The sequence below is a fragment of the Corvus brachyrhynchos genome, unplaced genomic scaffold (assembly GCF_000691975.1).
Source record: "Corvus brachyrhynchos isolate BGI_N302 unplaced genomic scaffold, ASM69197v1 scaffold9, whole genome shotgun sequence".
In the NCBI taxonomy this organism is placed as follows: domain Eukaryota; kingdom Metazoa; phylum Chordata; class Aves; order Passeriformes; family Corvidae; genus Corvus; species Corvus brachyrhynchos.
Window position 1 is genome coordinate 3,359,691 of NW_008240037.1, and position 22,173 is coordinate 3,381,863.

General features: G+C 36.0%; 1 protein-coding gene across 1 annotated transcript in view; it reads right to left on the reverse strand.

Moving 5' to 3' along the window:
- The window catches only part of PTPRQ (protein tyrosine phosphatase, receptor type Q), a 124,342-nt gene that overhangs the window by 18,502 nt on the left and 83,667 nt on the right, over nt 1–22,173 (reverse strand). Inside the window, exons 44-51 of the mRNA XM_017743906.1 lie at nt 18,442–18,628; nt 15,965–16,209; nt 15,281–15,347; nt 14,549–14,707; nt 13,101–13,323; nt 12,581–12,654; nt 7,087–7,186; nt 6,167–6,295 (exon numbers count right to left, since the gene is read on the reverse strand). Of these exons, the coding sequence (XP_017599395.1) occupies nt 6,167–6,295; nt 7,087–7,186; nt 12,581–12,654; nt 13,101–13,323; nt 14,549–14,707; nt 15,281–15,347; nt 15,965–16,209; nt 18,442–18,628 (1,184 nt within the window). The remainder of the gene's footprint in view (nt 1–6,166; nt 6,296–7,086; nt 7,187–12,580; nt 12,655–13,100; nt 13,324–14,548; nt 14,708–15,280; nt 15,348–15,964; nt 16,210–18,441; nt 18,629–22,173) is intronic.

The window sequence follows — 22,173 nt, forward strand, 5'->3', positions numbered from 1 at the left end:
ATACAGTTTGTGCTTATTGTATCACATAAGTTATTTGCATTACGTGGCAGATGAAACTACCTTCTAGTAGTATTGGCAACATTATAGAGCTAAAGTTTCCTAACAAAAAAGGATTTTTAATAGCTGTACCAAAGTACTGCACACAAATATATATTTGTCTTTGAGCAGAACAGAAACTTTTTGTAGCCTTTTTTTTTCAGGACAAAATTATAAGCAGACTTTGAAGGGAGGTTACACTTGTTTTTCCTTTGAATTCACCTATTTTCACCATAGAACAACAGAAAAAAGTCATGTCCCAGTTGGCATTCCAGTAATTTTTCAAATACAGTTAGCTCTCAATTTTTTAGCCATGAGGGGCTTACTGCACATAAATTGCAGTAAGAAAATGCAGCTTGGTCATTAGGGAATAAAAATTAATTCTGTGTTGTACATAAGAAATCCAGGTATGCCATTTAGCACTTCAGTGCTGAAGGTACCTGGATCCAACAGTATAACTTTTTTTAAGAAGCAAGGCATTTATGGGTTGATACTTAAACCTATCTGTGGGAATTTAAGTGAAAGACTTGATTTTTAGAATTACTGAACTGTCACACTTCTGTTAGTAGCAAGTGCACATAGCAGTGGCTTGGCAGCTCAGAAAATAAGATGATTTACTTTAAAATGCCTATAGGAAAGTTAATGTCTAACTTGTCTAACTGCGGCAAAGGAGTTGGCTTTGCTGTGTAAGGATCTTCAGAAGGGATGAATTTTGTATTCTCACTAAATACTTCCAGCAGTGCTCGGTTTCACCACCATCCTTAGGCTTAAAATAATAGTATTTTTTCTATGTCTCTTGACTTAGAATACATAGTAATAATCTTACAGTATTTTGTCAATGAACAAATACTCATCTATCTGTAATCTTGTCCTCCACATTTCCCAGTGTTTTTTATAAAACTTAAAAATATAAATATCACTAGATCTTGATAAGCACAATTTAGAATCAAACCATGAAGTTGAAAATTTCCCTATTTCAGCTGGACCATTTCAGATTCCCACTTGTCTGACTCTGAAATGAGGAAAGAAAAACATTCTCTAAGATAAAGAATGCTTTATTGCCTTAAATCTGATTTTCTTTTAAAACAGTGTATTGTTTCATGTGTGGGGTTTTTTTGAAGACTATCAAAAATCTGAATCCCACTCAGATTACTTGTGATAGAGCTAGAAAGAAGCCATTTATTTGTGTTGGCAGTGATAACTGAAGACATATTGTCACACAGACTCAGCTTTCTCTCTGGGTCAATCATCTGAAATCCACAAGGAATTAAAATTTCGTCCAACCAGAAAACTACAGAAATTACTATGTAGGCAAAAGGCTTAACTCATAAGCACCACTGACACTTCCTAGGACCAACAGAGGAACTAATTTTTAATAAGTTAATTGAAAGCAATACGGAGCTTAACCCTTCCTACATATTAAAGGCCTAAGGAAAGAGAACACATGGTCATTTCTTCCATTGTACCAGGACATATACATTCATAAACATTGTTCTCCTGGGACACAAAATTTAGTAATCAGCTGTCAAAAATAGGCTTCCTGAAAGGAAAGTTGTTGAAGAAAAAGACAAGGCAGAAGCCATGCCTATCCTTACTCAAAGGAAGACAGGTCTGTCTACACAAAGAAAGAATTTGGCTGGTCTATAGAAATTACTGTGTGTGCAAAATTGTTACCTCAAATATAGACACCCACTGAATGCATAGTATATAGGAAAGATAAGATCAGACAATCATTTTCTATACAATACTTTTCCATAAGGAGTTCTAATTACCTGGTGTTTACAGGGGCTACAGTGTCTGTAATGCAGAAATATTTCTTCTGACCCCATTTTCTTGACAAGCTGTCTCACATAGAGTGAAACAAAAGCCTCAAAGGATCAACTACAAGGTGCAATTTCTCAAGGAAAGATTTTAAAAAACTGGAGATCTAAATGGCTTTATCCTTGCTGCAGAAAGCACCACAAAAGTAGAGCGCCAGAGAGGTTGTCTCCTAGGTAAGCACCTGGAACAAGGAAGAGTTACTTGTATCTCACCAAACCTGGCGCACCCTGAAAATTTAGGGACAGAATCTATTCACAGAAGATCAGGGTCTGCTTTGAAGGGTGACTTGGCAAACCCTGTGGAGCTGTTGTAAAAAGCAAGTAATGAGAGCACCCAGTATATGTATATCCAGTGCGCTTGATGAAAAAGTATTTAATTCAGTTTAGGTTGATGGGCTATATATATTTTGAACAAGGTTGCTTTTTACTGTTATTAGCTGTCTCACACCATCTCCACCATCAGTGCAACATATGTCCCAAACATTCAAAGTTAGCATTTTGGGTTCATAAGGAAGATCTAATTTTCCACTAAATTCAGTAGGACTTAATTCCCTGCATGCCCTCTGAAAATACACCCAATTGATAAATTGCTTAACAAAAACTTGGTGAGACAGACTGTATATGTACTAGCTAGTATTAGTAATTTTAGACACTGAAGTTTGTCAATAATTTTTTATTATGATCATTATGTTAAAAGACCACTACTGGAACTGGGATTTTCCTCTAATTTCCTGGTCCGAAAAAAAAATGTTACCCACAAAAAAATTTCAAAGATGTCAAAATGGAATGCTTGGCACATTTAAATTTCTCTTTTTCTACTCAAACTGACTTTTGTAGCGCAAAATACATCATATTCAAAAAGCTATAAAAATGTGTGAAAGGTAATGTTTTGATTAACCTATACTGAACATTTGCTGGGCTTCAAGCTGTTGAATTTTTGATCTTGGAATGATAAAAAGTATTTCCAGTCATATTCATACAGAACAGAAAAATCTTTTTCTACTTTATTGTTTTTCTCATGAGATACCAGCTGCAAAAATTTTCTCAGAATATGAGCCAAGGTCATAAACCATGATTCACTAAGTATAAGAGAATGTCTGAAGAGACAATGGATGAGGGGCAGTCAAGAAGGATCTCATGAAGCAGGGTATTTTGATTCTGTGGATGAACTGTGTCAGCTGCATGTGCCTTTTTCGATTTAGAGTAGCTAAATAATATAATGTCAGAGAAGTGACCAAAAACCTGGTTTCCCCCTTCAAATGAGCACTGAATGGGATGATTAGTAGGTAGAGGAAAAAAAATATATATTATTCTTCTATCACCTAGGATTTTCACACAAACTCCCCATTGCCCTTTCAGGGTAGGAACCTGGACCAGATTTCTGTTGATTTACTGCTATCTGAAAAATACAAACATGCCAGTCTGGTAAAGAGATCTGCCCACCTCTGCCCTCCTCGTACACTTGCAAGATGCCACGAACTGAAACACAGCAAGTTCTGCAAACACAGATGAGATAGCTGCCTAAATGCGGCCAGTGTCGATTGTGCAGATGCAGTGATGCCCATTCCAAGCGCATGGGAAATTTGTGAAGGTTAGACTGTAGTCATCAACATTAAATACAATAATTAAACATGCTAATATGTCACTGCTTTAACCACAAATCATGAAAATGATAGGATCAACACAAGAACTGGGACTGTAATTGACTTCAACATCGTTTTTCCCCAATGGCAACAGGTACAAAGGTTCTTTCATTATGCAACTGTGGAAGTCTAAAAACAGGAAAAAAAAATTTTAGTCATTAAGTTTTGCAGTAAGCTGTCTTGGTAAATGCTGCCATGCTTCTTCCAGCTCCTTGATATAACTCATTGTTACCAGGAAGGATGCTACTATATTAAAGACAGGTACTAGAGACACCTAAAATGTCCCTTTTGGCTATTGACTTTACTAGAACAGAATATTACACATAGTAAAAGATTCTTTGAGACTTAAAAAAAAAAGCCAAAATAAACTGAAATATTTTGAATAGATAAAGAATATCCTGTGCCTCATTACCCCTCATGTTATCTAGGAGAGAACCTCGGGACATTTTCTGTCTTCCAGCTGAAAAGATATCATGAATCCTGTCCTTAGGAGCTCTCAATTAGTGCCTGCACTTCAAACTTCAACAGTTTGTCTAATGTTCAACAAAGGACCTGGGCAAGGAGCCTGCTGTAGCTTCAGTGCCACTACGGTTTGAAAAATAATAATCCAAAATTTTATCAGCTGCATCCTGTACCTTACAATGACAGCAGGAGAGAGTCTTTGCTTTTGACCATTAAAGGACAGTTGGAAGGAGGGAAAAGTACAGATGGAAGGACATGACAAATTGCAAACCAAATTGTGAGACTGACTCATTAAAAAAAGGGTGATGTAACTCAAACTGCTGAAGCACTGTTCAATAAAGGTCTTGCTGTGCATAAATCACATAATGAAGTGTACATGAGTATTAAATATTATAGTTTTCAATTACCCTTTAGAGTTTGAAACTGTAAAATTTTAAAATACACGCAATTTAGACAGAAAAGTGGTAGAATTGTATCTGCAAACCAACAAAGGATATTTGACTGTGTGGATATGTTGCTGAGATTGTAGGGGCATAGTATGAAACAGCTGTAGTTTGTGTACTAAAGACAGCTGAGGAAAAAAGATAATTTCTCTTAACTATATATATCCTAACTTCCAAAGAAAAGAAACAGCATGTTTCTTATGTCACATTTGCACTACCTTTATTTCAAGGATATGTTGTGTATATCAGGGCTGTATTTCCATAATGTATTATAATTTCTATTTTAAAATTGCCCTGATTTATTTCAAAATGGTTGTGGAACTCCTATAACTCAACATTAGGGACTAAAAATATACATGATTTCATTATGACAAATACCTTTGTTTGTCATTAGAACATCTGCAAAGATTGACATTTCATTTTGATTAACTATATCATTCAATATAGCACGATAACACACAGGTTAAGAGAACAGAATGGAAAACACACCATGTTGCTTCAATAGTACAAAAACTTACTGGATGACAAAAATCTCCTTGCGTCTAAAGAAAAATGAAGAGTATCTGGAAATAAAATCCATTAATACTTTAGTACATAAACAACATTAGTACTATTCTAATTCAGCTAACGATGTGAAAACAAGGTAATTTTGAAGATACATCAAGATCATTTATCTGAGGCAGAGTTGCTGCAGTGCATTGTCAATGGTTCCACCTTCAGAGGATGCTTTGCACTGTTATTAGCAGGTACTAAATTCTGCTATCTGAACAAGTGCCCTGCAGAGGACATACCCCAGACATTACATCAATGAGTTCCAGATGATTCCCAGTATGTTTTCTCATCTGTTACAAGCAGCCATTCTTGTGTGCTCTATTTTGAACAGGTTTGTACATGCAATCAACTTACTCTGTACCACACACAGACATACCCAAAAATCCCAGGTCAACAACTACAACCTTTCATCTTCCAGCTATTCCTAGTCTGAAACAGTAGGATATTTGGCTACTAGGGCCATTTTAGGGCTATTTTAGGCTTCTCATCTTTAAGGAGACTGCCTACCACAGTGTTTCATCTGTGACACAGCAGGGAAAATACAGGCAGGTGAAGAATGCTCACCAAACATTTCTAACTCAGTTGGTTGTCACATGTTACTGATAATAATTATATTTATTTGGTGAATAATATCAATATTTCTGGCAGTCAAAAAGTGGTTTTCCTTCTGATAAATACCTGTGACAAGATTTCTTGTCAGATAAAAAATATGAATTGCTGCATGCACCTTAAATGAGTAGATAGCCAGTGTGCTGAGCTCCACAGAAACCCAGATGTTATGCCAATCCCTCTGTTTAAAAAAAACCCCGCTTTCTAAATATCAATTAAACAATGACAGATTTGTTCTTGAGTTAGTTGACAGGAACTTCTAGGGGTTTGGCCTGTGTAAGTTTGCAGCCTACACAAAATTTGGACCATTAAAAAACTCACAAATTCTGCATGTTTAAAATATGTAGCCTCTCTTTGGCTAACACAATTAAACAGTGATTTACACTTAGATTTTTATCTTGTTGTAAAAAGAGCTTAAGATTAAGTGATTTTCTAAAAGCTAGTGAGAAGTGTCTTGAGGATGGAGGTCATTCTTTGAAAAAGGATCTCAGTGACCTGTGTAAATAAGAACAGCACAAACACTTCCAAACAAGCAAAGGTCAGAAAGGGGTCATGGCTACAGACCCTTTGGACTACTGTTTTGCCTAAGGAGTACGCTTACCGTGTAAATCTCTCATCCTTCAGCTCCAGGTCTGCCACTGTGATCAGCTGATCCAGTTTGAATTTCGTGTCAATAATTTCAGCATCTCGTGGGGAGTATGTGCCTCCCTCTTTTTGCTTTTGCCGAATTCTAAACAGAAAATAGTGAAAAATACACATGCAAAATATTTAAGGACACATAGGTCAATACTTTGATTTGACAGGCTGAAACTGAAAAATGGTTGCCAGGAATCCTTCCTTGGCCTTTCTTCTTGTCTCCCTTCTAACAGTGTAATTTAGTCAAATACTGAATTTATGTTGCCTAAAATTCAGAAGAAAGAATCTAGGTGCTGTGCTCTTTTAGTTTTCCTACAAAAATTCTATGGTAATGCCTGAATAAAGCAGCTGAGTAAGAATAGAACTGATGAATGAACATCATGAATGAATGATGAAACTCACATCATGTGTGCAGTATGCAGCCTCCTTCTTTACATGGACATTTTGTTCACTATTTGAATTGAAACTCAATTTCTCTTCCACCTGTGGGACTTCTGTGTATTTAACTGATAAATTTAGAAAATAGAATTTAGAGTATTTACTTCATATCCAGCTGTAAATAGTATTAGGCATCATGATAACTATAACCAGCTGACACTCTGATCTGTCAATAGAGAAGTGGCTCTGAAAGGTTAAGAAAGGCTACCACTCTGATTTACCCTCTGGAAAAGATGGATTTGCTTCTTCATCTATGGAAGATTCCACCCTCACTAGACTAAATTCTTTGTGAGTCTCTCCCTTAGTTTCTACATAAAAACAAAAAAAAACCCCACAAACCAAAAATCAAGACATTTTGGAATTACATTTATAGGACTGTTTCAACTCTTCTTTAAACCATTTTTGAGTGTTTTCAAACATGCTATGGCAAGGATATGTAAATCTCACCTTGCAAAAGCATATACTGCAGCCACCAAAAGAACAACTGAAAGTATACACAAAGTAACAGCAAGGATAACTTCTACAGATCTTCCTGTCGGTCCTTCACCTGCAACAGAAAGTGGAAAACTAATATATCATATATTCTTCAGAATTTCTAAAATTCTGCCAGTATGAAATAGGGAAATGATGAAAGACAGACACATTTTGTCTCTGTATAACTGCACCCATTTTATGTTGGTTGAAAAGGTTCAAAAAAAAGAAAAATATAACAAAACCAGAAACAGTTTGTGTAAGGGTTCCTAAGCATTGCTGATCTACCTAATACATAATTTTAATACAGATGTGTTAATACTATATGTGCAGATGTCACCTGGTGTTTTTCAGTTTTACCTATCAGCCTGAACACTGGCCTGAGGTCAGAACCTGCTTCAGTCTTTGTGCAGGACTACTGCAGCTCCTCAAGTGGAAAAGAAAGAGAACGACTCTAAAGCAATGACGCTTGCAGCTGCCACTCACAAACACGATGATATTATTTTTAGTGGAATTCTAAGGGTGCTGAAGGAACTGAACCAGTGGTGAGATCTGAACTTTCTGGATTAATCTGCCTCGCTGACCATTAACTCATGTTCCTGGTTTATGTGAGAATTTGTGATATTGTTAGGAATAACCACCAGTAGGCCAAAAGTAATCATAAAGGCCTCGATGACTGAAAAGTAAAGGTGTTGGTATTCTAATCAGTCCTTCCAGGTGAGAATGAAAGCTCATTCAGAAACTGATAAACTACTTAGATTAGTAGTTTCTAGGCCTCGTCTTGAATATCTTTAGTGCTAAATTTCTGAGACTCATTTATATTTCCCACCCTTCCTGTAATCCTGTGCCTATAATAAAACTCACCCTCATTTTCCCTTAGGCAACAGTGAAAATAAGTAAAGCAAGGGAATACTACTGATGGTACTGTTCACTTTTGTTGACATTCACCTCCACTTGCTGATCCACTGCAGAAAAACTTAGTTCCTGTTTAGCATCAAGGAAAAGGAGAAAATGTACTGTTTCCTGCCATATGAAACTATTTCCCGCTCAAGGGACAACATCCTCCCAAGGACACACTGGGAAACACCACAGTCTTGGTTTTGTTTATCTCAAAAGACTGTGATTTTTGGATTAGAGAGCATATTTCAGTTGATCTGGACTGATGTACCTGAGAGAATGTGATTAAAATGTAAAATGATCCTGATTTATCAGAAGAAATCACCTTAAAACAGTGGGATGGAATTTTGTAAGATCAAGCGCATGGTTCTACATGTAGGCAGGAATAATCAGCTACAATAATACAGCACAGTAAACAGTTGGCTAGGTAGAAATTTATCAGAGATTATTATAGACTGACACCAACGTGAATAAGCAATATCATGTCTGTATGAAGTTACAGACAATAGAATTCAGTATAGTTTGCAAAACACCTAAAACAATTCTTCCACTGCATTAGTAAAAGTTTAGATGCAACACTGGACACTACAAGGTAAGAAAACATTTAATCTTAGGTATAGATAGTAGAATAGGAAAGCAAGTACATACAAAAATGTTTCAATGAGTAAATGAATCAAAAAGTTCCTGCCACTCACTTATCACTGTGATAAGGCAAAAATGTCAGTAATGTGAAAGAACAGAAGCATATCCAGAGAAACCTCTACAACAGTTCTGTTTTGCACTGAACTGTGAAGTCTGTGTCAAAATGCACAATTAACATCAATCCGAACAACGCAGATGTTATTAAACAAAACAGTGCTGGTAAAATGCCAACCAAGAATTAAAACCCCACATTTTCTCCTACTTCTTTGCAACAGGGGAGGACGACACATTTCTGTAGACATGTCTGTAGAGATAATCACGGGCATGGGAAAGGAGACCAAACAGAGAATGTCATGACGTATAACTCTGAAGTGCTGCACTCAATACATGATAATAACAAACTGCAATAATAGAATATCATAAGGTCGCTTTCTATGTAAAAGACAGTGTCAGGAAACCCCATTTTGATTCTTTCCTGTCTCATCAGATTTACAATTCACATGGAATAAGCACACTTACACGGGACTACTGATTGCCCCACAGTGATTTGCTGAACTAACCACCAGAGTTTACAAAAGGGTTACAAGCTGCCTTGATGTATTACAAATTTAAACAGTATTTATTACTGTATCTTAATTATCTCATGGAAAAATCCTGACCTTTCACTGTAATAGGGACATTAACTTTGCAATGAGAGTCATGGATTATGAGGAAGAAACTCCACCTCTCCAGCTCAAGAGGAAGGTTGTGGTATGCCTAATATGATTGGGTGGGTGTGCCCTATTAAAATATATCCTTTACTATAATTAAAAAACATTATTGTAGCTGTATATTCCCATAATTTCTGCTTCAGTGGTCCTCCCTAACAAAATTCCTTGTATTTACAAGACCATCTGACATGAGTCACAAAATGATCTCTCAAGGTTTTCCATATTTTTTTTCTGCTTCAAACATGTGACATTTAATTGTACCAAAAGGTTAACTGTCTGATTTTCCAGAACAAAGACCTACCTATTCTCTCAGTAGACTTAGAAACCAGAATGTAGGGGGTTTTGAACTGTTGTGAATAGCTCTGCCAAAATTCAAATTAGTGTTTCATCTAACAAAATGAAAGTCTAATGTTAGAAACCCAAAAATTTCAGTGGTTATTACTAAAGAAGCTAATTGATTTAAAATAAAATTGCAATTCTGATTTCAGGCAGCATAAATTCCTCTTGGAGAGAGGCTGATGTTATGAGTGCAATAGAAGTAACTGGGTTGCAAAGATTTATAAAAGCTGACTTTTTTGCATGTTTTCTGAGTTATATTTCTAGAGCAAGCTGGAAGTTCCTGTAACCAAAGTTTCTAGAAAGAAACACTTGGGCAAGGTTCCTCATGCTAAGTGTTTCAGGAGAGTACTATATCTCCAATACCATTCAACTGCAGTACCTGCATCACTTGTGATGTATCAATTTGATGTTGATTTCACAGCACTTGTAAGAAGTCATGCAAAGAAGTTTTGATTATCTATTCCATGTAAGTTATGTAAGCTCTGAAATTTAGAAGCTAAGGCCAGACAAAAGTATGTTGTAGTCTGGCCTTAAAAAGCAGTGCTTGATGTTAAAGATTAACACAGAAAGCATTGGATGGGTGTGAGGAGACACAGATATCTGAGGAAATTATTCCTCGTTTTGGTTTTTTCCATATTAGATTTTATTCATCATACAAACAGATCTTGCTTATTTATCATGTACAAGGTAGAAAATGTCACAAGTTTTCAATAACAATGGATAAGGCATTGAATTACACTACCTGCTGCCACTAAGTATTGCAGATTTTTCTGTTAGAAAGGAGAAAATTGCCCAGAGGTCTGGATAGAGTTGGACTCATTTCCAGTGAACTTGTTTTGCCTGATTGGACACACTATCTTTCCCTTATTGGGAAAAATATTAGCTTCATTTGCTTAGATCTTTTAAATTCAGAACATATAAATACAACTTTTATGTTGCGTTTTCCAGAGCATTCCGGGCTGGAGAAATAGCGCCAGATCCTTTCAGAATATTCAGGTAGTGAATCAGCATTTCAGGGTCTTCAGTATCAGATCATGTAACAAATTCCTAAAATGGATTAGATGAATAAGGGAGCTCATATCACAGAAGATGAATGCCAAATGAAAAATATGTGCCCACTAAAATTCTTCTGGGTACTCATCCAGTTGTCTTGGTGTGCATTTTGAGAAAGTCAGGGCTAATGCTTAGCTAAGTAAGTTTTTGACTTACAAATATATTAAAAGAACTTACAGATCTTATTACAGTCTGCTACAAGAGATGTCATTCCCAGTTTTAGAGGTGTATCAACATGGCCATGAGGGAATTATGCTTGATTTCAGACCAAATAACCACTGACCTATTGGCTAGTGACTTTAGAACCAGATGGATTCTCTTAGACAACATTAATTTATTAATTCAGATGGAGCTTTGTCTACTTCTAAAGGATGAAGGGGCTAAAGGATCATGCTCTCAGATGACCTGCCTTTAAGCTCACTGGAATATAATCATAGAATCATTTAGTTTGGAAAAGACCTTTAAGATCATCAAGTCCAACTGCTAACCCAGCATTGACAAGACCACTAAATCCTATCCCTAAGTGCCACATCTACACATCTTTTAAGTACCTCCAGGGATGGTGACTACCACTTTCCTGGGCAGCCTGCTCCTATGCTTGACTCTCTTTCTGTGAAGAATTTTTTCCTTATATCTGATCTAAACCTCCCCTGACACCACATTTCCTCTCGTCGTATTGATTGTTACCTGGGAGAAGAGTCTGACACCCATCTTGCCACAACCTTTTCAGAGAGTGATAAGATCTCTCATGAGCTTCCTTTTCTCCATCCTAAATGACCCCAGCTCCCTCACCTCCTCCCCGCAGGACCTGTGCTCCAGACTCTTCACCAGCTCCATTATCTTTCCCTGGACATGCTCCAGCACCTCAATGTTTTTTGTAGTGAGGGGCTCAGAACTGGATACAGGATTCAAGGTGTGGCCTCACCAGTGCCAAGTACAGGAGGACAATCACTGCACTGGTCCTGCTGGCTACAACGATACAGTTCAGCCTGTATTCCGGATACAGGCCAGGAGGCCACTGGCCTCCTTGGCCACCTGGGCACATGCTGGATCATGTTCAGCTGCTGTTGACCAGCACCCACAGATTCTTTTTCCCTCGGGCATCATTCCAGCCACTCTTCCCCAAGCCTGTAGCACTGCACAGGGTGACTCAAGTGCAGGATTTGGCACTTGGCCTCATTGAATCTCATACAATTGGCCTTGGCCCATCAATCCAGCCTTTCCAGCTCCCTCTGCAGAGCCTTCCTGACCTCCAGCAGATCAACACTCCTGCCTAACTTGGTGTAATCTGCAAACTGACTGAAGGCACCCCTGATCCCCTTGTCCAGGTCACCAACAGGGACATTAAACAGGACTGGCCAAATACTGAGCCCTGGGGAGCCCCACTAGGGACCAGCTGCCAGCTGGATGGAACTCCATTTAACCACCATTCTTTGGGCCCGGTCATCCAGCCAATTTTTCACGTGGCCAAGAGTATCAAGTACTGGTTCTACATCCAACAGAGAAGGAAAGAGCAGAAAGAGAATGGCTGCTGGAGGTTTGCCAAACGGGATGAACTATCCTGGCATCATGGTATTTTTATTGTTATAATTGAATCTCTGCAAACAAGCTTTGTCAATGCTGCCTCTTCATTTAACAGTCCAGGCTGACATAGAATCTCTTGACAACCTCAAAAGGACATACAAGGCAATGGATATATTTCTTCAGCCATTCTAGTTAACAAACATAGAGATTCCTTACTTCATGGAAACCACTGTATTAAAAAGAAACTGAATTGTGAAGACTCTTTAGAAATAGAGAAATACTTTAGTAAATGACATTCTTCTTACCTAATGTTTTGACAGGGTCAGAATAGTCGGAATCTGTAAACTGTCCTTTAATGTTAGTTGCTCTGAACTTAAATCTGTGAAAGAAAACCAGAAAAACTAATGAAATAAAGTTTGTGTGTATTTTCTTAAATATTGTTTCACTTACGAACTAAAAAATATTTTTAAGTTTAGTGTAATATAATTTGGAATCATTATTCACCTGCAAAAGTGACATCATGACAGATATCAATAACTCAGTGCCAAAATCTTAAATTTCTGAAAAACCCTGATGTGAATTATTTATCTTGAATTTGAATTTATTTAATTTAAGAACTCAATAATCATCTTCTTTCGTTTGAAAAATTTTGTAGAAAATTTATCTCCCATATCTGTGCTCAGCCAAAAAATTTTAAATTAGATATACATAATGATAATTTCAATGTCGACTTTTCTAATTGAACTATATGTTTTGAGTGTTTGCATAAATCTGTATTTCACTTAAATCTTTCTCTTGGTCAAACATAGAGACAAACGTACTTACAGGTACTGCTTTCTTGGTTTCAGTGGGCCATTACAGATTTTGTCTTGACTGGCTGGTATCATACATGTAGTATCAGCGCCTATGACATATATCTCTTCTTTCCCACTCATGTCTTCTTTTCCTTCTATACATGGTGGGTTTGGAAAGCCTTCATTTGTAAAATACAGCCTCGGTTTGTTGAAGTAGGCATCATACCACTTGGTAACATTCCCATCATGCTGAGCTATTATCAAGAAAAGAAATAATAGATACAATTTACATTCTAACCAGACTGCAATTAAAGAAGTTACATAGGAAATTATTTTTTAAGAGCTTAGCATGCTATTGGTGCCATTTACACAAATAAGTCTATAACTGAATTTGCACTTAAACCCAAACTTCCTTACTATCCACACTATCTGTGTTTTGTTAACTCTGAGTAAGCCAACTAAATCACATCTAGAAATTTTGAGGGGCAATTTCACACAGCAGCTCTGCCTTTGGATTATATTATTTATGCAAGACACTTGACTTTGAACATGACTAGCTAGCAAGCCAGTAAAAAACCCTTTAGTCAGAAGACAGTAAAGATTCATAAATTAAATTACTAGATTTCCGTATGTGGATGGAACCCAGCAGCTCATGAGAAAAATCTTCACAATGTTGCTTAGCATGGTATTTGTTCATCTTTCAGCTCAAGAGAATCTTCACAGCAATAGCTATGAAGTAAATGTCTTTAGGACTAGTGTTAAAATGCAAAGTTCAGAAAAAGGTGAGACACTTAAGGTGAGTTCACTTAATGTCCATGCTTTACTTCTATACTTTAAAACCAAGAAAAATAAGGGAATTAAATACCTGGAGTTTTTCCTTCTTAGGTAAAGTAAGCATGACCATATGATGTCTTATCATAAAACTCCCACTCACATTGATAAGCAGTTAGTCAAAGGGTTTCACAGCACTCTTTGTACAAGTAAATACTCATCAGTCCATACAAGGGAATAAACATTCTTACCCACAGTCTACAGAAGGGATTTATATAACTCCCTCTGCCCCCGTAATGAAATGGAAATATCAACTGCACATGGCTGCATTCTTTTATGGGCAACAGTAATAGCGACAGAAGAATAACCTTTCCAAACCCCAAAAGTTTCATATTTATTCACATTCACATATGTAAAATGTTGGGGTGTTTTCCAAGGAAACAGAAAATATAGTGAAAAAATTAGGGACAGAATAATATTGGTGGCTTCAAACAGCATAGAAGACCCTTTGTCGGCAAATATTCCCAGAATCCAGTACCCAGCCCACAGGTATTGTGAAAGATACTTTGCCCTCAGTGCTGTTGCCACAGCAAAAGTGACTTTGTTGACTGTCTCTTAAAATGAAATTACTGAAACCCAAGAAAATAAATGAAAAAGACAAACAGTTGAAACTGAACACTGTTTTCAAGGGAACTTATTAAATTCTACCTCCAGCTTCCACAACAAGAACTTGTATCTTCTTGATAGGACCATGATCGTCACTGTAATAACATATTGGCATTCTGATTGTAATTGTTGTCGCTGTGACCAGTAGTGCTCCATTGGTATCATAAACTGGTGCTGGTTTCTTTTTAGGCCTTGGCGGTTCTGTTTTTAAACAAAGATATACCACAGAGTTCTGTTTTACAGTATTTTCACTGCAGGTACATTGTTCAGGCTGAGTTGTGCAAAAAAAGATCTCCAGCATATTTTAAGAGACTTAATGTTCTACTTAATGTCTTAAGCCTCTAAAAACTATATTCTGATAAATACCTATGTATATCAGTTTTCAATTAAAAGAAGAAACAATAAAAAGAGTGATTTTCAATTTTTCAATTAGTTTCAATCAATCACTTTCTTTATTTCAACAACTGATGCTGCATATTTAGCTATTCCTGTGTCATATTCTAAGCTGTTTGTTGATGATAACTAAAATACTGAACTTGATATGATTACTTCACTGAGTCTGCACATGCTGTACAGTATCGTTCTAATACAAATAGCAAATGATCTGTAAAACTAAACACTACAATTCAAGGTGATCAATTACATATTCCTGCTCCTACATTATGCAGCCTCTAAGTAATAGCTCAAGGAACACAGCTGTGTACTCACAGGTAGAACAGCAATTTCTTCAGAATTTACAGAGATTTCAGATAAAGGGTACTTTATGGGACATACCTTTGATATCCATGGTTATTTTCAATTGAATTTTTGGCCCTGCACCAGCACCATTAATTGCATACACCTTAAAAAAAATATATTTGTTTTAATGAGTATTGTAATAGCATCATATTGGCCAATACTGGATATATCTGAAGCAACAATGAATGCCAAAACACTCCATTTGTCATTCACACTTGGCTAGAAATTACTTTATATTCCTTTAAAATCCTAAGTGCAGTAGCACTTCATTGCTTATAATGTAGCTCTTAAAAAGGGAGTAAGCAAGCCCACTTAAAGAATGATCTTTTCTCCTCTCGTGTCCCTGTCTCTGAGTATTTGAAAGTACTTCATGCACATACTTCTAGCAAGCTCCCCTTGCAGAACTGAACCTTTCATGTCCTATAAGCCAAATGAACAATTCCAGTAGTGGAATTAAGAGAGAGATTTAGTCTTGTGCTTGTGACTATGTGTCACAGATTGCTTTGCTAAGCGCATGAACTGGTCATCCAGACTAGTGATGTGTTCTGCTCCCACTCACTCTATCCTGTTCATTGCTCCCCTTGTTCCTCAGACCTGCCTCTCTTTGCACCCCAGCTAACCTTCTTGGCATGAAAATCTCATATTCAGTCAAAGTTTCAAACTAATCTCACACTTACATCAAAGAAAAAAATACACCCCCCCAACTGTATCAGTTCTTACGCTGACATTATAGGTATGTCCTCCTTTTAGTCCTTCTATCATGGCAGTGACTGACTGATCTTTTTTTTCAATGACACTAAGGTTGTGGATCTGGATGGCAGCAGGGTCATCTTCATTGTAAACCATAGCTTGATACACTTGAATATTTCCATTTGGTTCAGATGGTGGCACAAATGTTACTTGGAACTTTGTTACTTCATCTGGTATCTTCTGAAAAGTTATGTTGTTAGGTGGGTCTTCAGGCACTGAAATAAATATTTCAATGACCCAAAATCAGTTTACTACTATTACTATTAGAGTAAAACCTGAAAAATTAAAATTGTAATTTTTTTGTATAACAGTATTATTTCATTGATAGTTTCTGGTTTTATAAAAAATTCTCAAATACTTACTGCATACGTAAGTATTCATAATCACAATAAAAAGACAAATATCTACTGAAATCCTATTCTTAATGAATGTGGCACTGAATTCTTAATGGCACTGAATGCTACAAACTTTAAAAATAATGATTAGATAACACTCAATAGTCTCTACTCAGAAATTTTTTTTATGATTATCTGCTGAGAAAGCCTGAAAACATCATTATACCTTGAAAGACATCTGGGCTAAACAAATCCTTGCATGGGTTGACAAGCAAGAAGCAAGAGTCAGTGAGTATCCCTTTCTGAAAGGCCTCTGTTGACAGCAAGATCTCTCCTAACATATAAACAAGCCACTGTGCTCCTAAGAGTCTCTGCTTACCATAACTAAATCTTTAGGAAAAATTTTTCCACTAGCTGATACTCAGACACAAGCACAACATGCATTTTTCCCGGGGGCAGTTTCTTGTCAAATGCTTGTTCCAATAGCTTATTCTCAGGACAGCAAAGGTATAAATCATTTTCCCAATGTTTCTATCTGGAAGAAAAGGCTGTAACATTCTTTCCAGGCAGCTAAATATTTATTGCTCTACCTGAGCAGACAAGTATGTAGCGTGACCTCTAAATAGTGAAATCAAGCAATGGAAGGTAAACACATTCCCTCAGCAAAGGATTTAGATGCAGTTGTCCTATTGCCCAGGTTTTTTATACTAGCCAACAAATGCTTACTCAGGCTTCTCTGGAGTAACTCTGCATAAACTGGTCCTAACCAAGCTAAGCTGTGCAAAACAGATGAAACGAGATGGAAAAAAAATAACTGTTTCTCTCTGAAGTTACTGCACATCCTAATGTATCACATATTTACATAAGGAAAAGGGCTACCAGAAAAGGTAGCCAGACAGGATGCTGTCTATCTCAGAACAGACCCAGCTACCACATAGTTTACTTTTTAACTTTTCCACAGTAAAAGACCATATCAGCTTCCAGGGATAGAAATAGGTCATGAAATCCCTAGAATTTAACTTATTTAAAGCATTGGAGATACATATATATATATGGATGGATGGATGTACACACTCATATAGTATCATATCAATAGGGACCTTGGCTTTTTATACATCAAAGGAAGGATAAATGATAAATAAAATCACTGTGTAGTACACTTAAATATGAAATTAACCTGAGTATATAACTAAAAAAGATGTTCTGCAGCTAGAGATAAGGGAATTGTGCTTTATACACAGGTGATAATTAGTTCGGATGAAACAAAACTTTAATACCCCTTGAGAAAATATTTTTAGTGTCTTGCTTGTTTTTTTAAAAAATTGAAAACAAATCAGAACCAGCAAAGATAGTAGACAGAGCATAACTGTGATCTATATATGTAAAGTTAGGACTACATCTTCCCCATGTACATCTATTTCTATTTTTCTGAGCAAATGCAAATGCTATCTACTTTTCTGTAACAGCTCATCTCTCAGTTTTATTTCTCTGAGTAACTTAACAGCATCATCTACTTTTGTCACCTTAAAATCTAGCTCATTCTCCAGATTGTTATGAATCTGTGGAACAGCTGACTCAAGCAGAGATTCCTGTGGGCCTTTGCTAGCAACTTCCTTCCACTGAGAATACATAAATAATGTCATCAAGTCAGCACAGATCCCATTTATAAATGGTAAGATGCATTTCACTTAATTTTTTATGTTTAGATTTTGCACCAAAACCAAGGATGTTGTATAGAGTTTTCAGTAGTCTCAAGAAAAACAGGCACCTCCACAAGGGAGTCATGCCTGCCTATGACAGGTGTCTTAAATATACATGCTAATATAGATAGAACCTTTGTTTTCATTGGCTATAGAAGTAATCTTCATGGCTGTGTTCCACAAATCCAAATTTTACATGGAGCAAGGTAGGATCCCTGCATAACTAAAGGTAAATCTTAGTATTTATAACCATTCATTTTTTGTTGTCTGACACCTTTTTAAATATTAAAGGAAAATATTGTGAGGACAAATCTGTATTAAAAGCTCATTTTTTGTTCAAATTTCTCATTCATTTGTCAAATTAAAGTAAAACTGTGAAGTTTGATCTGTATAAAGTAGAAAAAATACAAACCTGCTTCAAAAGTGGAGACAATTACTGGGGAACTAGCCTTGCCTTCTAGGAGTGCAGCATTCACATCCCCCGTAAAGGCAATGATTACTACAGAATACCTCGTAAATGCTTTTAAATCAGAAATTTCTAAGACTTTACCCTCCTCATTTGTCTTCAAAAACCGACCTTTATAGTTGTCATTATCTACCTTTAAAAATATAGTAAAAAAAAGGAAAAAAAGTTGTTACAAGGCTTGAAACAGGCAAAAGTAGGAAATTATTATTTGAACACCTTATTTAAATTTTATTCTTCCACTTTTCTAACTAGTTACATAGGAGATTTCACAAGAAGTTTCTAGGTACCATGAGTATAAAGTTGTGCTGGGGAGTACATTCCCATCTCACCCACGTGTTGCCTCTGTGGCATTCCATGCAGTATGCACTTAAGGGAATGGGCTGTTTGGGTGGTGCTGTCTCACACCAAGTGAAGATGGACCAATTTGGAGGCACTGGGCCAAGGCAACTGTAGTGACCTGAAATGGGAATCAAACTAGGCAAAGACCCAGAAGATGAGCAGCTATATAGCAGAAGATTGTTTGGAATACAATTAGAAAATTGGGCAGCAATATATAATGTTGATACTACAGCAGAAAGTGGGATTCTTCTTTGGATGTATTAATTCTGTTTTATGAGAGAGTTGGGAAGGAGTAATTTTCTCGCTAGAAAAGCTGGAAAGCTTTAGGGTTCAATCTAAAAAAGGGAGGATTACAGAAGACCTAGTAATAAGTTTAAAATATAAAATGATGTTAATAAATTGAAGAGAACCCCCTGTTTGCAGTGTTCATGAAAATACAAATAGAAATTTTACTTGCACAAAAAACCAACTGGAATTAAAAATTACACAGTATGCAATGACATACCTAAAAAAGTAAATAAAACTATGACTATTCATTTAGTCATAAACTAAAATAATCTATTGAGGGTTGCTGAGCAATTTGCAGCACTGGATATTACATGGAAAGGGTAACAAATAATTTGTGAGGAATATTTTAGGCACATTTGTTTCTGTGTTAGAGCAGCCTATGTGTTGGGTTACATTGTGGATACCTATCATCCTTACATCTCAAATAATCGGTAGTTCTGTAGAAAAATCTCCAGCGTTAGACTTTTTATCCAACTAATCACTTCTAATGGTAGCTTCAAAAACAAGAAAAAGGAAAAAAAGAGTGTTTCATCAAGTATCATTTACAAAATTCTATTTATGTATATTCCCACTGCTTCAGTTAATAATGTTTTTATTATTGTTTCTTCAGTGTGTAATTTGAAAAGAGGATTAGGTAGCTGTACAGTAGTTTTCCCACTGAACAAAATCTGTATTAAATGCAGCTGATAAAACATTAGAATAGGTCAAGCATACCTTTTATTTGATGGATAGGCATATATCCCCATTGAGAATTAACCTGAACTAAACTTTGTGATGAATTAAACAGACATTCATTTCCTGGGAGGGCCATCAAGAGCTGAAACACTTTCTTCTATCTGACTATCAAAACTCCGGCATATAAATATTTATTCAACAGCTGAAGTACAATCACAACACTACATCATTAAATGTATTTCTACTCTTCATGAAGTTTAATGGTTAAGTTTCATTTTCCTTACCCATTTCCAGGAATATTTTATTCAGAACTACTTCTAATTATAATAGGCTGTAAGACAAACTAAAACATGACTTGGAGGAACAATAACAAAAGAGCACTTCTTAGTTTTTCTGATCTTTAAAACTGCAAGGAACATCCTAGCAATTTAAGCAGAATCCTAATACATTCAGTTATGAATACTAATTATTAACTTTTAGTATATAACAGAGTAGAAACTGGAATTATTCTGTTCCATGATGCTATTTTTATAAATATTCAAAGATACTCAGTTGAGAATAAAAATATACATACTGGAAGTTTGTGGAATTTGGAGTCTTCAAAAAAATTTCCCACTGCGACAATAAAATATATACTAAAAATTTCACTGAAAAAGATTGTGACAGCTTTATTGGTCTTTAAGATAGAATAGATTTGTCTACTAAAGTTCTACAGAACTGGCATCTGTAGTTACTGATCATTAGACAGACAACATCTAATTAGAAGGAATCCATAAACACAAAGCTGGTTATCTGAAATATATTTGGAAAAAAACCCAACCAAACAAACAAAAAACTCACTTTGTAAAAACAAAACTAGTCCTCCAAACTGAAGATTTAAACCATTTTTTAAAGTTCCTTTCAAATGCTGGCAAGTTCACCTGGCACATTCCTCAGTTCATCCTGCTTCAGGAGTTTTATTATAACTTATATTGATAAGGTATTTATAATATTTTCAGAGTATAGATTGAGATTATATAATTTATAATTTTGGAATTATCAGAGAGGAAATTGTTTCAATACAGATTGATAAAATATTAAACCCAAAAAAAAAATCAAGCTTTGAAAATTGAATTTGTAAGTTTTATGAAAACCATGAAATGTTTTTCTGCTGATGCACTATAATGCTGTTTAGTAAAAAATGACAGGAATTTTTCACAAGGAGGAAGTTTTCCCTAATTTTATTAGAGGGGAAATAAAACTTGCTGTGTAGTTTTTAGCGACCTACCCATTGGGCCAAGGAAACATCCCTATCTGTCCTCCCCTTGTTGTACATCCTTCATCCTGCCATTCTACTGCTGCAGTAAGCATGTTCAGAACTGAGCAGATTTCACTCTGCATGTTGTACAATGAACTTAGAGGAAAATTGCAGGACTACACATTACTCTCTCTTGTAACTTTTCTGAGTAGCTTAAAAATATTTGGTATTTTTTACTATCTCCTTAGAAATTTTGATTGCAGAAATATCTCAGCATTAATATACTAGCAGGTCTGTAATTCTTATGACAGACTCAGAAAAATTAAATATGCACACATAGTCTTACTCTCTTCTCAGAAATCTTAAAGAAAATTTGTGTTTAAAGGCCTTAAATAGTTTGAACTGCTCTTTAATTTTTTTTTTTCCTACCATCTAACGGACTGATTCAGAATTTTTGAAACTGCAAACAGCAACTTGTCCTGGGTAAAGTCTCATAAAATACTTCATATTTTCACTTACAGCCCTGTCTATGTAATTTCTGGCAGAACAGGGAACCTATATCCTACTTCTCATGTGCTTGAACTTAGTTGACTATCTTGCCACAGGGCAGGAAATGAGGTTTATTAATGGTGGTTTTAGGAAGCTTTGGAAATGTAGCAGAGGATGAAAAGAGAAAAGCCACCAGAGTTTTTCTTTCATGTCAGTTTTTTTGGTTATAAAGGTCAAGGAGAAAGAAATGTTATTATTGTGCTACCAAAATACAGCTAATCTAATGGACAGAGCACCAAGTGCAAAGTGGGAAATCTAGTTTGACTTTAAAGTTTTCCCTCTGGTGCCATGTAAGCTTGTGCAAGTCATTTCCTTTTGCTAGCCTCTCCATTTTCATGGAATCACTACTATGAGCACTTCCCTCCTTTGAAGAAACAAATGTCATGACGGCTAAAAAGAGGTTCACTTTCACAAAGCTCAACTACTGCTTTCCTGTGTACGTTTATAGGCACACTTTTTTTTTTCTCCAAGACCTCTTACTATCACGTTTTTTAATATGAAGTAATTAATTTATCTACCATTAATAAATTAATAAACGTACAATTAATTCTTATGAAGAATTTATGAGGAAATAGACACAACTATATGGT